The 12,614-nt window shown below is 41.5% G+C and overlaps 1 protein-coding gene across 6 annotated transcripts in view; it reads right to left on the bottom strand.

Moving 5' to 3' along the window:
• Nucleotides 1–605: 605 nt before the first annotated feature.
• The window catches only part of ST3GAL1 (ST3 beta-galactoside alpha-2,3-sialyltransferase 1), a 76,095-nt gene continuing 64,086 nt past the window's right edge, over nucleotides 606–12,614 (bottom strand). For all 6 annotated transcript variants that reach the window (XM_085053629.1, XM_085053625.1, XM_085053624.1 and 3 more), the window contains 4 exons: nucleotides 12,292–12,471; nucleotides 7,807–7,852; nucleotides 5,510–5,629; nucleotides 606–4,046 (listed from right to left, as the gene is read on the bottom strand). In XM_085053629.1, the coding sequence (XP_084909755.1) occupies nucleotides 3,873–4,046; nucleotides 5,510–5,629; nucleotides 7,807–7,852; nucleotides 12,292–12,471 (520 nt within the window). In that variant the 3' untranslated portion in view covers nucleotides 606–3,872. The remainder of the gene's footprint in view (nucleotides 4,047–5,509; nucleotides 5,630–7,806; nucleotides 7,853–12,291; nucleotides 12,472–12,614) is intronic.

The following is a 12,614-nucleotide window of genomic DNA, read 5'->3' on the forward strand; positions in this document are numbered from 1 at the left end:
ACTGCCAGGCCAAATACCCTGTTCAGTCCCTTGAACAATGAAAGGAAAGAGTACATAAGGAAACTGAGCAGTTGATGAGGTCCATGAGAAATAGTCAAGGTGGAGTCTTCACGTGTAAAGCCATGGTTGATGCAGATGTCAGTGTGACCTGCTGAAGTGACATCTGATCAAAGGGATCCATCTTCTGGATGGGGTTCTTCTCATGGACATCTAAGACCACAACAGGCCCTTAAAACAGGGACGTCAGGTCTTGGCCAGGTCTGACAAATTCAATCTTTTCTCAAGTCACTGATTTCTGAGTCTGCCTTAGTTTCACTCATATATCTCCTGAACAGAGCACACACTCATCATGAGACCACAGGCAGATTAAGTTCAAATTCTTTTCTCCAGAGAGACCTAAAGCTGCCATGTGAACAGTGTGATGCCATGACCACAAGCAGCCTGAAACATGCCAATGTCACCCAAGGGGTCACAGAATCATAAAGGCTGGAAAAGACCTCTGGGTGTGAGGAAGTGGAATAAGCTTCATTACATTGTTAGGTGACAGAGGAGGTTCTAGGAGCTAATGAAAACACTGTGGAAAAAAGAAGTGTGCACAGAAACACTTTGATTTGATTACAATAAAAAATTTATTTTGATTCATATCATACTGAAAAATTAAATAAATAAAATGTCAACAAATGATTGTGTGAGACTCCACACCATTAGAGAAAAAAATCATCATTGATGGTGTAGTCAGAGAAAAATACAAAGAAAATCTGGTCATGGGAGGAAAAAAGTGCTCAAAAGATTTGGCTTTGGTAAAAAACATAACACACTCAAGGAGTGCTTTAGAGATTTTGCAGTGGTGGCAAATACAGTCCAAGAGTTTGAAGCCTTGACTTGTTAAATATTTTCCTTGGTTCTTTTAAACCAAATAAACCCAGAAAGTTTCATAGCAGGAAAACAGTCTTCAGCAATGGCAGTGGGAACTAATTCTTCCCTCAGCATCATCTGTTGGTAACTCCTGACTCTGAAGGCAACTGAAAGAGCAGCAAAGCTGTAGAGGAACTGAGACAAGGATCTAACACAACAGTCAGCTGCCTAAAGTACTCTAGAAAAATCTCCCCTGGAATAGAAATGTGATGGCACAGACTATTCCTCATCCTACACCTGGAGAGATCCACTTTCTGCTCTCCTTACACTCTGAAAAATGGACATCAGTGGTACACAATTACTGCTTGCTGTTGGCAAGAAAATTAAATGGGAATTGCAGCTTGTTCCATGATGAAGACACTAAATCATACATGGCATGTATGAGCCATGAGGCTTTATATGTGCTGCCAGAGGCAGAATGTTCAGGGGAAAACGGAAATTTTATTAGAACAGCAAAAGGAAACTTTCAGAACAACACAGACTAGAACATAGCTGGCTTCTTTTTCCACTGTTTTTGATTCCAGATTGACCCCTGTGATAAAAAAAAAAAATCAAGGGGATAAACAACCATGAGTTTTCTTCCAAGTCTTTCTAAAATGACTGAAAGAACAGTCACTGTTTATGAATTACTAATATTTGTCCATAAGAAAAAAAAAAAAGTATTTGAAGCTCCAAAATCCAGCCACACTGTGAAGTTATCACTGGTGTCTTCCACATAGTCTTTTGCCTCTTAAACTTGCTTTGTTTGTATTACTGCAGCATCTCACCAGAAGCATATTAACAGCAATTTAAACAAGCAGGAATGCTTCAAGCAAACAAACAAACATGGTTCAGGTAGTAATGCTTCATTCTTTTACAAAGGGCATGTAGAAGAGACTAAGCACATCAAATTTGCTGTGCCTGTGATGTGCAGATGAGTTCTGCTGGCCACCAAGCTGGGAAATGGCTTCTTGGCATGAGGATCACAAACAGCTCTCATGAGGATCTGAAAATCCTGCCCTTTCCATACTGCTGAACTGCAGGGTCACACGAACTGAGGGAGCTCAATTCCTCACACAGACATTTGGCATCCTTGGCTCTTTATATGCCACAAGTTCAGTAATACTCACGTGGCTAAAGCAGTTCACGTTGGTGAGCAGTGCTGCAGCCCAAAATTCCAGCTGACCCTGACACTGTGCCATGGATTGCTGCCTTGGAGGGCACCTCACTGGTACCAACTGGTGCAGAAAGGCAAAGGGATAAATCTTGGATGAAGCACATCACCATTGAAGGGCTTTCACCAACCTCAAATACTCATCTGCTTGGACATTCTGCCACAACTGGTGCATAGAGAGGAGATATTTAGATGATGATTTCTTTTGCCATAAACTCCAACCAATGTGATACATTAAAAATTAAATATGCCATTTTTCCCAAGCCTGATCAAAAGTCCCTTGAGGTCTGTGGCAAGAACTCCTCTGGCTTCACCAAGGCCGAAAGTGGGTCAGGTCATGAGTCTTGCTTTCATGATATCAGGAAGAAAAGACCACTGCTTTCCATTCTTCACTGCCTGAACTTGGATTTATCCTTTATCTGTCCTTGAGGCTTAAATGCGTTGATTCCAGCAAAAATCTGTGGATATAAAACCTCCACTGCAACTTCCCTCCTCTCACTGCCTGGAGGCACTGACATCAATATACTCATTCCTCCAGAGATGCACATGATTTTGAAGTCTGTCTTATGCTCTAAGATCAGCTTGTGCAGATTGTGTCTTTGTAGGTGCTGCTACAGAGCAAAACATTCTTAGTGTATCTTGTTGATATCCCAACCCATGATTTTTTTTCCATTTCAAAGAGAGACCACATTTTTAAATTTGTAAAAAAATTAGGAAAAAATTTTCCTTGGGACTTTTGAATATTTTCCCATTAAAAAAGGTAAAAGCTACCTTTAAAAATTGTCGTTTGTTTTTGTTCAAATGATATACAGTTGATATATATTGGTTTTGACTACAAAAGCATACCAGACAGAGACTAAACTTTGGTTAATTTTTCCCCCTTTTACAAAAAAGTTTAATTTAGGGTTTGTCATCTTAAAAAAAAAAATCGTATCTGTTGCACAGTTATAAAAGGCACATATAAATGACTTGAAGAAAGTCCACTTTCCAATCTTAAACTGATTAAATAAAAAATAATTCCAGAGTATTTTCCACCAAAAAAAAAGAAAATAAAAGAACAAAAATTACATATAACCAAATGAGACATACAAGTGGCTAAAAAGGCCATTTTTTTCCCTGGAGTTTTCAGTATTATTTCTCCATCATTATGGCTGTGTAGGAAGCAGTATTAAATAATACATGATAAGAGATGATTTGATTCATATTTTCTAGACACTATCAATGCAAAATGAGGCAATGATTGAAATATTTACTACTCCAGGCAACTTCATCATGTTTTTCCTTAATACAGCATGAAAACAGAAGTAATAGAGAACACAGAAAAGACAGTTCAAAAAGAAGATCAACAGCAGAAGTGAATTCATTGCTTTGAGGTAATCCTTACTATGATGTTCACAGCTACCTAAGTGGGTCTCAAGTCCCAGAAGTCATTTTCACTCTTCTTCAAGGATCTCCTGCCTTGCTCGAGGAGAGAATGGACACACAGATAGCAGCTCCTGTGCCCAGGTTTCCTCTAATTGCAGCAGGCAGATCTTTCATCAGTAATTCAAGAATCAAGCCATAAAGAGCCTAAGTAGAGATTAATTAATTCCCACAACTGATTGATAGCTCCCGGCTCTCTGCAGATAGGAAATCATGTGCAGCTGGGAAGCTGCTCCTCAGCCTCATTCCCTGCAGGGTGAGATGCCCCAAATCCACCGCAGATCCTCTCACTCAAACCTGGCTGGTGCCCAGATCATCTTCACTGAGCTTTGTTCTGCTGCATGCTGGAAATTGCAGCCCCCACTTGTCCCCGTGGTCAGGGTCATCTGCCCTTGAAAAATTTTATTTTTTCAATGGAGGCAAGAGTCAAAGTTATATTGAACTCAAAGTCCCCGTCATGGACGCCTGTCTTCCGGAAAGCCCCACCTGAAGTGTTGTTTTCCCAGTAATGATGCCAGTGTCCTCTGCTGTCTGCTCCAAAGCCATACACATTGACCTAGGATGCAAGGGAGAACTGCTGTTACAGACTGGAAAGCAATTGGTATTCATCTGAAATGCTGAAGAAACTCTTTATTCCCAGTGTATTTATAGGCAGCAGCACCTGAGGTCCTCAGTGGTGTCCCAAGCTCTTCTGCTGCAAGACGTGAGGCAACCAGAGGAACAGCCCAAGGGATGTGACATCCTAAGCTATGCTGAGACTCCACCAGACCTGAACTCAGAGAGAAATTTCTATCCATTAATTCTTGTTTAGCAAGATGAAAATGCATTCCTGTCCCTTAAGCATGACTGACCTCAAGAGATCAGTGGCTTGGGATAGGAATCTCCTCTTTAGCTGATTTAGGCCACAAAGAGTGAAAAAAATTTGGTTTGGTCCAGGTCTTCCAAATAATGACCCATGTTGACCACACTTACATGCTTGATTAGATGATATTTGCAGTTACCTCAGAGACAGATGGATTTTATGTTCTTTGCATGTGTATCCACCTACAGCCTCTCCTCTCCCAAAACCTCATTTGTTGAGGGCTGTGCCTGTCTGCTCTGATGATGAATGTCCAAACATCACAGCTGATTTATTTAAACTGACAGTGGTGATATGTCTGGCTGGATTTGAATGGGTCATAGCCACGAAACAAGCTCCCTAAACCACCCACCCACAGGTCCACTCAAATATCAGCTGTTTTTAAGTTGTTTTTGGTAATGTCAGAGCCCTATTCATTGCTTTTGGTAATGTCAGAGCCCTGTTCATTGCCTGCTTACCAGAAAACAGGCTCCACCCAATCTGCTGTGACTATGATAGTTTCTTCCAGTACCTTTAGGACTATTTCCACCACCTCTCCAAGCAACACAGGTCTGGGTAACCAAAACTCTTTGGTCAGCAGATCTGTGTCCAGGACAGGATTTTGCCAGCAAAGTGATTTTTATCCCTCATGTTGACAAGGCCATGCTTGCAGGATGTTGTAGAGCTGACCTGGCCTTACTATACCTAGCTGAGTCTCCAGTCACCTTGGATCACCTCACATCACTCAAACCAGGGAATTTCTCCAAGGAACTGTTGGAGCAGAGACATTCACTATAACCTCCCATATAAACCCACAAGCCCGAGTTTGGAAATACAGTGAGACAAAACATAATTGAAACTCTCACTAGCAAGATGGGCACAGATACCATCCATGTTTAGATGCCTTTTGATACCAGTTGGAATCTCTGCTTATGTTTAATTATATTCTCCTGGAGCGCATTGTAAACCCTACGACTTGCTGACATTAAAAATATTCATCACTGTCAGTTGAGTGTGTCTGCATGTTACTGAGAAGTCTGCATATGTCTGAAGAAGTAACTGGCAGAGAAGGTGAAAAAGGGGAAACAAAGGCTGAGTGAGTGGCCAGGGGTTGTTCCTGGCTCTTCACTGTGAAATGTTCTGATTTTTTATCCATATGTTCAAGCACAGACAGACTTTACCTCATCGCATACATGGAGAGCAAACATCAAAGACAGAAGGCCCGTGGAGGGGTATCTCCCATGATGCTCAAGCCAGTTTTCATAGATGTATTTCATAAAAGCTGGATTATAAACCAGGATCTAGGCAAAATTGGAGAGAAAGAGTCATTAGTAAAATACCCTGTGAAAAAAACAATGGTAGCACATCATTCCTAAAGGACACTAGGGCAGGGGAGTGGGTAAGAAAGGAATAATAATTATTCCTTGAGGGCAGGTGAAAGGGAAAAATAAGTCCCATATTTAGTGCATTCAGTAATATTTCCCATGTGCAATTACATATGAACATCCCTTCCTTGGTCTTGATATCCTTCCTGCTTACAGTAATGTAAATTCTGGAGATTCTTCTGAAACCAATGGGTATGAAATGGCACAAATGAGATGGAAATTAGGCACTAGGCATTCAACTCTCCCTGCAGCACCCTGCAGATGAGCTCTAGGACTCCTGAGCAAGGCAAGCATGAGATGCCTTATAGAATTATAAATTAATTTAGTTTAGAGAAGAGCCCTAAGATCATCAGTCCAACTGTAATTGGAATGAAAGCATAGGAGCAACTGCCTCTTCTGCACAATGTGCCAGCCATGTATTGGTGTCTCTGTAGGTACAGATCTAAGGAAACTAAGGGTCAAATGTAAACTATAAGGAAGCCTATCAGGTTGTGTAAGCTTCTTTTCTCCTCCTTCCCAAACATGCCATTTTTCTATGCTGTATACTTCTTTCTTACAAGACATAAAATGCATTTGTTTATCTCACAGAGGTCATCTCAGACAGTCAAGAGCACTTAAGATAAGACCTGAGAGTACAGTAAATCCAAGCACTGGTGGGAGCCCTTGGCTTCAATTCTGTCCCCTGAATGAGGCAGAGGCTTTCCCTGCATGCTGCGTTTGTAATTAGAGTGACAGCATTTCAGTGCTATCTGGTTAGCTGCAAGACTTTTCCTTTTACAGAGTCAGAGGTTAATTGCTGATACTGCATCTGTGTGTAATCTCTTCTCACAGGGTGTTTTGCATTGCACAGTGTGATAAGAAATATAACTTCTCCTCTCATGCTCAGGAAGCTGCTGCATTTCACCACACCCAGGGCTGCTGCTACTCAGCTGTGATGTGAGGTTAACAACCTGCCCTGGTGCTTCTCACAGGGGTTTTGCAGAGGTTATCATGTACCTCACTGCAGGTAAGGATGAGCTAAGGGTTTATTCAATGCACCCCAGAGGCCCATGGTTTGAAGCAAAGGAAAACAAAGTGATACTAGTTCAAGGTCTCACCTGAAGCCTTTGGCAGAACGTGGCCTCTGGAATTAAGGGTGTGTGCTTTAATTTGTAATTTTAATGTTTTGGAGCTAATGCCATACTTTAATAGCCCTCAATACACTAGATGCTGTACTTTTGAAAATCAGTCTCTCCAAAGACTGATTGAATGAGACTTTTATTTTTCTGGAAGCTCTATGGAAGATGTTCTTCCTCTCCCACACAGCCTGCCTTGGTTATATCATCAAACCATGCAGCTACAACAGAACTCTTTGCATAGTGGCTAAAGTTCCAACATGGGAATTAACACCCTGCCCCATGTGAAATCCTTCCTCCAGCCAGTTCCTGTGCAAAACTGGGAATGTTCCCTGCTCTGTGCTCTCATGCAAACTGTAATACACCTGGAGCAAAACCTTCCTGGACTTGGCCTGAGCTCAGCCTCCAAGCTCGTTTAATTGGGTGCAGGTAATTACTGCAGCTGTGGGCTAACAGCCTACCACCAGGAATTCTCCACTGATTTGGAAACACACAGCTTATTTGTTCAGAGTTCACTAAGCTCCTTATTACAAGGAACTGACCTGAAGTGAGAAACATCCCTGGTGTTCAAATATTAAAATTATTTTAAAAATCCTCCAAAGTCTCTCCTCAGTGTCATTACATACAAATGACTGCAATGGGTGGGAGCAGAGCAATTGCTGTGGAGGACAGTGGTGCACTTTTAATGTCCCTGAGCAGCACCAGAGGAAGTGATGCAACCTTCAGAACAGTGTTCATGCAATGGTATAGCCACAAGAGCAATTTCTTTCCAACCACAGTTATTTAGTGGTTGATCTATGGCCTAAATGGCACACAGGAGCCAAATCTTTAGCTTAGCTGAGCCTTGTAAAGTGTCTGTATTTTGGTGGCAACTTGTTATGAATGTCAAGGACTTGCTTGGATTCTTGCAGTCTCCCAAAGAAGCAAAAGACCTAAAAATAAATTAACAGAACAAATCCACAATCCAGCATTGCTCACCTTTTCTTTTTTGACTTTGATTTTCCGAGGAACTGGAACATATGTGCTGTTAAAGGAAAAAGAAAGACAGCACAAAGATAAATAAAAGCCCAGCTTATCAGTATATTCATGTAATTCAAAAGAAAGAATATTCTTCACACACAGTAATGAATTCAAATTATTTGAAAGTAGTAAATTCAAGAAGTTGTTGTAAAATGAGGCTGCAATTAAGTAACACAGCAGGAAAAGAACTGAGTTGTCACTGAAGCAATTTTATAGGAAACCATTATGTTCTGAAACTTTCAAGTTAATTATTGACAGTAGGATAGCAAAGATTTAGTTGAGAATATACTATAGAGTCAATACTATGTGGAGCTCGAGACTTCTAGTTCTTGGATCATTATTGTTGCAGTCTTTGCACCTTGATGATGGCAAAGACTTTCCATTTAATTTCTTGGCAGAAAAACCTTCTTCCACGAGGGGGAGACTTTTCCTCTCCTAACACTCGGAGTTACCATGATTTCCAGAGTCGGTGGCAGCAGAGTTCACCGGTTCTGTGGTGATATGAAACTCATGCATTCCCAGTACACAGCCCCTCAGCAAAAAATTTCCAAGTTACACCTTATGACTGGGTTGAAATCACGAGTCATGTCTTGAAAATGAAAAAAAACCCCTTTTATTCCCCGTATCTCACACACAGTGTGTGCTGGCATTGTACAGCTCGTCACGAGTGCTGCAAGAAAAATATCTTCCTGCGTTTGTTTCACATGAAAAAATTCTGGTAAGCTGGCCTTGTAATTGTAGTATATCCCAAAATATATCCTGCATACTTTTTAGATGGATTGTGGTAAATCACCACAGCCTTCCATTAGTTCAGTCTAAATATTTTCACTTGGGTTTTGGTAATGACAAGTGGTTTTATTTTCTTTGAACCAGGAAACATCATCACTTGTAAAACTTAAGTCTAAATCTTCCCAAACCAGTGGTGACCTGGCAATGTTCTCCTAAGCTGCAATCCCTGGTCAGGGTGCAGAGAGAGAGGTGATGGGTGGTTCCAATCCTCCTAAGATTTGATGTTAATGGTGAAAGGGACACTCATGCTGATTCCTTAATCTGCTCTCAGCCAATATGCCCTTGCATCTGCTGCCCATGCCTGACCTTGATCAGCAAATCAGCAAATCAGCAAATGTAGTCTTGGTGACCCAATGTCCTTTTTGTGCTTATGAAGACAAAAAGTGCTTCTTTGCTGGTAGAATCTCCTCAACATTGTATTAATAGTCAATCTTTTCTAAAAAGGAGATGTGGAGGAAACAAGAGGGCTTTATCTCCTGGATAGATACAGTAGAAGACCAAAGAGACGTGTATGCAGTGCTCAAGACAGTACTTGTGGACATCTCTGATCTAACCAGGACACTGCTGTAGCTCTTGTCAGGTGAAATATTAGTCATTTCAACCAAGGGCTATTCCATTGTTTCAGAAGAAATACCCAAGTCCTGCTGTCACAAGGGAAAGATCTTCTGTGAGCCACTTTGCAAGGTTCTAGTGAACTCTTATCATTCCTGGCCACCTTGTACAAGACACTTACTGAACCCTTGACCCAGATGTGCAACATTTTAAGGAATACAAAAATTGTCTTTGCCAAACTAAGTGGAGCTTTTTTCACTATGCAGATTCATAAAAGACTTGCAAGTGAAGGCAACCAGGCTAAATATATGGCTGATGAGGGCCTGAAAGCTTCCTATCCCAGAAAAGGTGCTTCTTAGTCTTTTCTGGAATAATGTTTATTCATAGACACTTTTAGATGGAAATACATCAGTCAAATGGGACACGTCTGAGAGAATCACTCAGCTATCAATTTGAGCTATTATTAAGGCAATCTGCAGTTTGGCTTTTGTTTTGAAATGTAAAAATTGCAAGAATTCAAATACTGCTGAGAGAAGAATATGTTTAAGTCACACGTTTTGAGTTTTAGGAAATTGTTCTTTCATTTGGGTGGGATACAGAAAATGAAACACTGTGTAAAAGTCTAACCAATACAGGATGCTTATCTTTTTTAGCTGAGTACACTTAGGTTCTGGTCAGCCTAAACTCAGGAGCCTGTGCACACAACACAATGGCCAAGCAGACCAGGGTAAGGAGATAAGTACATCTTCCTTTCTAAAATACTGACTTTCAAATGTGTTTTTATTTCATGCCTTCTCCCCTTTAAAAATGTGCACTCAACAATTTCCTTATGCCTGTTATCTGACACTGTGTGTTTAGTGCAAGCACGTAGGTTAATTCTACAAGGCTAAAATTATGCTACATACATTGCTATGATTTGTATGCTTATGATTTTCTGCTTTTATTGTTCCAGCTTATTAATTATGCAATTTCCCTGCTTTGAGTATGGCAAAAGTCTTAAAATAGTGGTATTTCTTTCATGTGGTTAAATACTCACACGCTAATTTATACCAGATGCTTACCAAGCCCATGTATACAATCTAATTATAAATATATAATATATCCTGTAATTCATTAAGCAACGATGTTTTCCCTTCTATGTGCTGTGACTGCATTGTGGTCAGGCAGTTATATTTTCCTTACAGGCTAAGGGCTCACTTGAAATCAGTGCAGAGCTCAGAGCTCAGAGCTCAGAAGTACCAGGAGCTTTCTCCTGGGGCAGGGACAGGCAGTGGACCTGCCTGCAAAATGTGTGTCCACTGAATTAGAGAACAATAGAATCATTTGGGTTGGAAAGACCTCTCAGATCATTGAGTCTAACTGTTAACCCAGCACTGCCAAGTCATCACGAAGCCATGTCCCCAAGTGCCACACCTACATATTTTTTAAATCCCTTCAGGGATGGTGACTCCACCACTCCCTTGGACAGTCTGTTCCAGGGCTTGACAACTCTTTTGGTAAGGGAATTGTTCCTAATATCCAATCTAAACCTGCCCTGGTGCAACTTGAGGCCATTTCCTCTTGTCCTGTCCCTTGTTACTCGGGAGAAGAGGCCAACCCCACCTAGTTACAGCATCCTTTCAAAGAGTTTTAGAAAGCCATAAGGTCTCTCCTGAGCCTCCTTTTTTCCAGGCTGAACACCCCCAGCTCCCTCAGCTGCTCCTCATCAGACTTGTGCTCCAGACCCTTCCCCAGCTCTGTTGCTCTGCTCTGGACTCACTCCAGCACCTCAGTGAGTTTCTTGTCGTGATTGATACAATTTTCTAAGTGTGCTGATTTTTCCAAGTTACAAGTGTGTCTTAAGGATGGATTTTTTTCAAGACAATTTATGACTGTACATATTAAATGCTGATGATGAAAAAGGTAAAAGGAAGCTAACACAGATTTGTTACACATTAAGGGAATCTTAATAAGAAATGAAAATAATCTAAAATGTATCTACAAAGAAAGAAAAGAAAATGAAGAGAAGAAATAAAACGTCATTTGTTTTTCCATCAAAGAGTTTTACTGAAAATTGCAAAGTGGGTCTTCTGCCCAGTCAACATGCCCAGGACATACTTTTCCAAGTTTAAATCTTCTGAGACTTTGAAATTGGGAAAAAAGTTGAAATGTCTTGAAATATTTCTCCCTGGAATAAAGCAATCTGATCTGCTCTTGCTGTCTATGTGTAGCAGGGTGTCACCAAGCAATCCCACAAGGCTGTGGTTTCACATTCAGCAGATAACCTCACACACAGTACAAATGTCACATACTTCATTCTCTGAATTAGGGAAAACCAGCTTAGGAAGAGAAGGGAAGGGAGAGAATCTGCTAGCAGGCATCCTGAAGAAACATGCATTTTGATCACATTTCAAATTCCGGTGCTGCCATAAATGTATCAAGCAGGAGACAACCTTTACTTCTGACAGCACTCAAAAATGAACCGGAAAATAAATTTGAGTGTTGTCACATTATTGCCAAGTAGAGCTCTTGAATTTAAGGCTAAGACATCCAGGTGACACACAAAACGTTGTTTCCTCTGCACAGTCCTCAATCTTGTTCCACCAGGAAAGACAGAACAAACTACTGACCAACCTGTCCAGGGGAGCCCATCCTGTGGATGGGGCACTAAGTGCTGTGGTCTGCATCTGCTCTCACTGCCTCAGGTGAGCAACTTGCACACCCCTCCCTGCCTCCTTGTCCTCTTCTGCAGGTGTACTGACTCCCAAGGGATCAGAGAGGAGGAAGGATGAGCAGAAGCCCAAAATGAAGCACTGAACCCAAAAGTTCAGAAGCCTTTTAATCAAACTGGTCACCTCCAGCAACAAAAACTCCCCTTTTCATTTCTCTGAGTTCACTGTTTGGGGATGTAACAAAACAGATCTCGATCTTTGCCTCAACAACTGCATCATTACATTAAGCTTTTCCTAGAAAGAAAGTGTTCAGGGCTGAGCTCTGACTTGAGAGGGTCTGTAAAGCACCACTAGGCCTTATGAGAAGCAGGGATGTGCCTCACACAGGCTATTCTCTCCTACAGCAACACCAAGTATGGAGCTCCCACCCCTTGCCCCTGCCCTTACTCACAAGTTGATGGTGCCTGTGGTGAGAGCAGTGACAACCCAGCGCAGGTCCAGGGTTTTGAAGGGGATCAGGATCATGCTCACATTTGCTGCCAGCTCTTTGTAGCTCTCAGGATAAACGAAGTGGTGAGTGGTCTTGCTCCCAACATCTGATTCATAGCCAGCGGTGGGGGCACGGTTCATTCTGCAGCCCAAAAGTAAGAATTGAAACAGGAGAGGAATTAGATAAATACAAACACATGGGAATCTTCACTAAGTCATTTGCTTGAGGTACAGGAAGACACTCCCATGGCTAAGGGAGTGCTGTATGCAGGCTCTTCAGTCAGT

This window comes from Lichenostomus cassidix, chromosome 2 (genome assembly GCF_008360975.1).
Source record: "Lichenostomus cassidix isolate B80296 chromosome 2, HeHo_3.0, whole genome shotgun sequence".
Lineage (NCBI taxonomy): Eukaryota > Metazoa > Chordata > Aves > Passeriformes > Meliphagidae > Lichenostomus > Lichenostomus cassidix.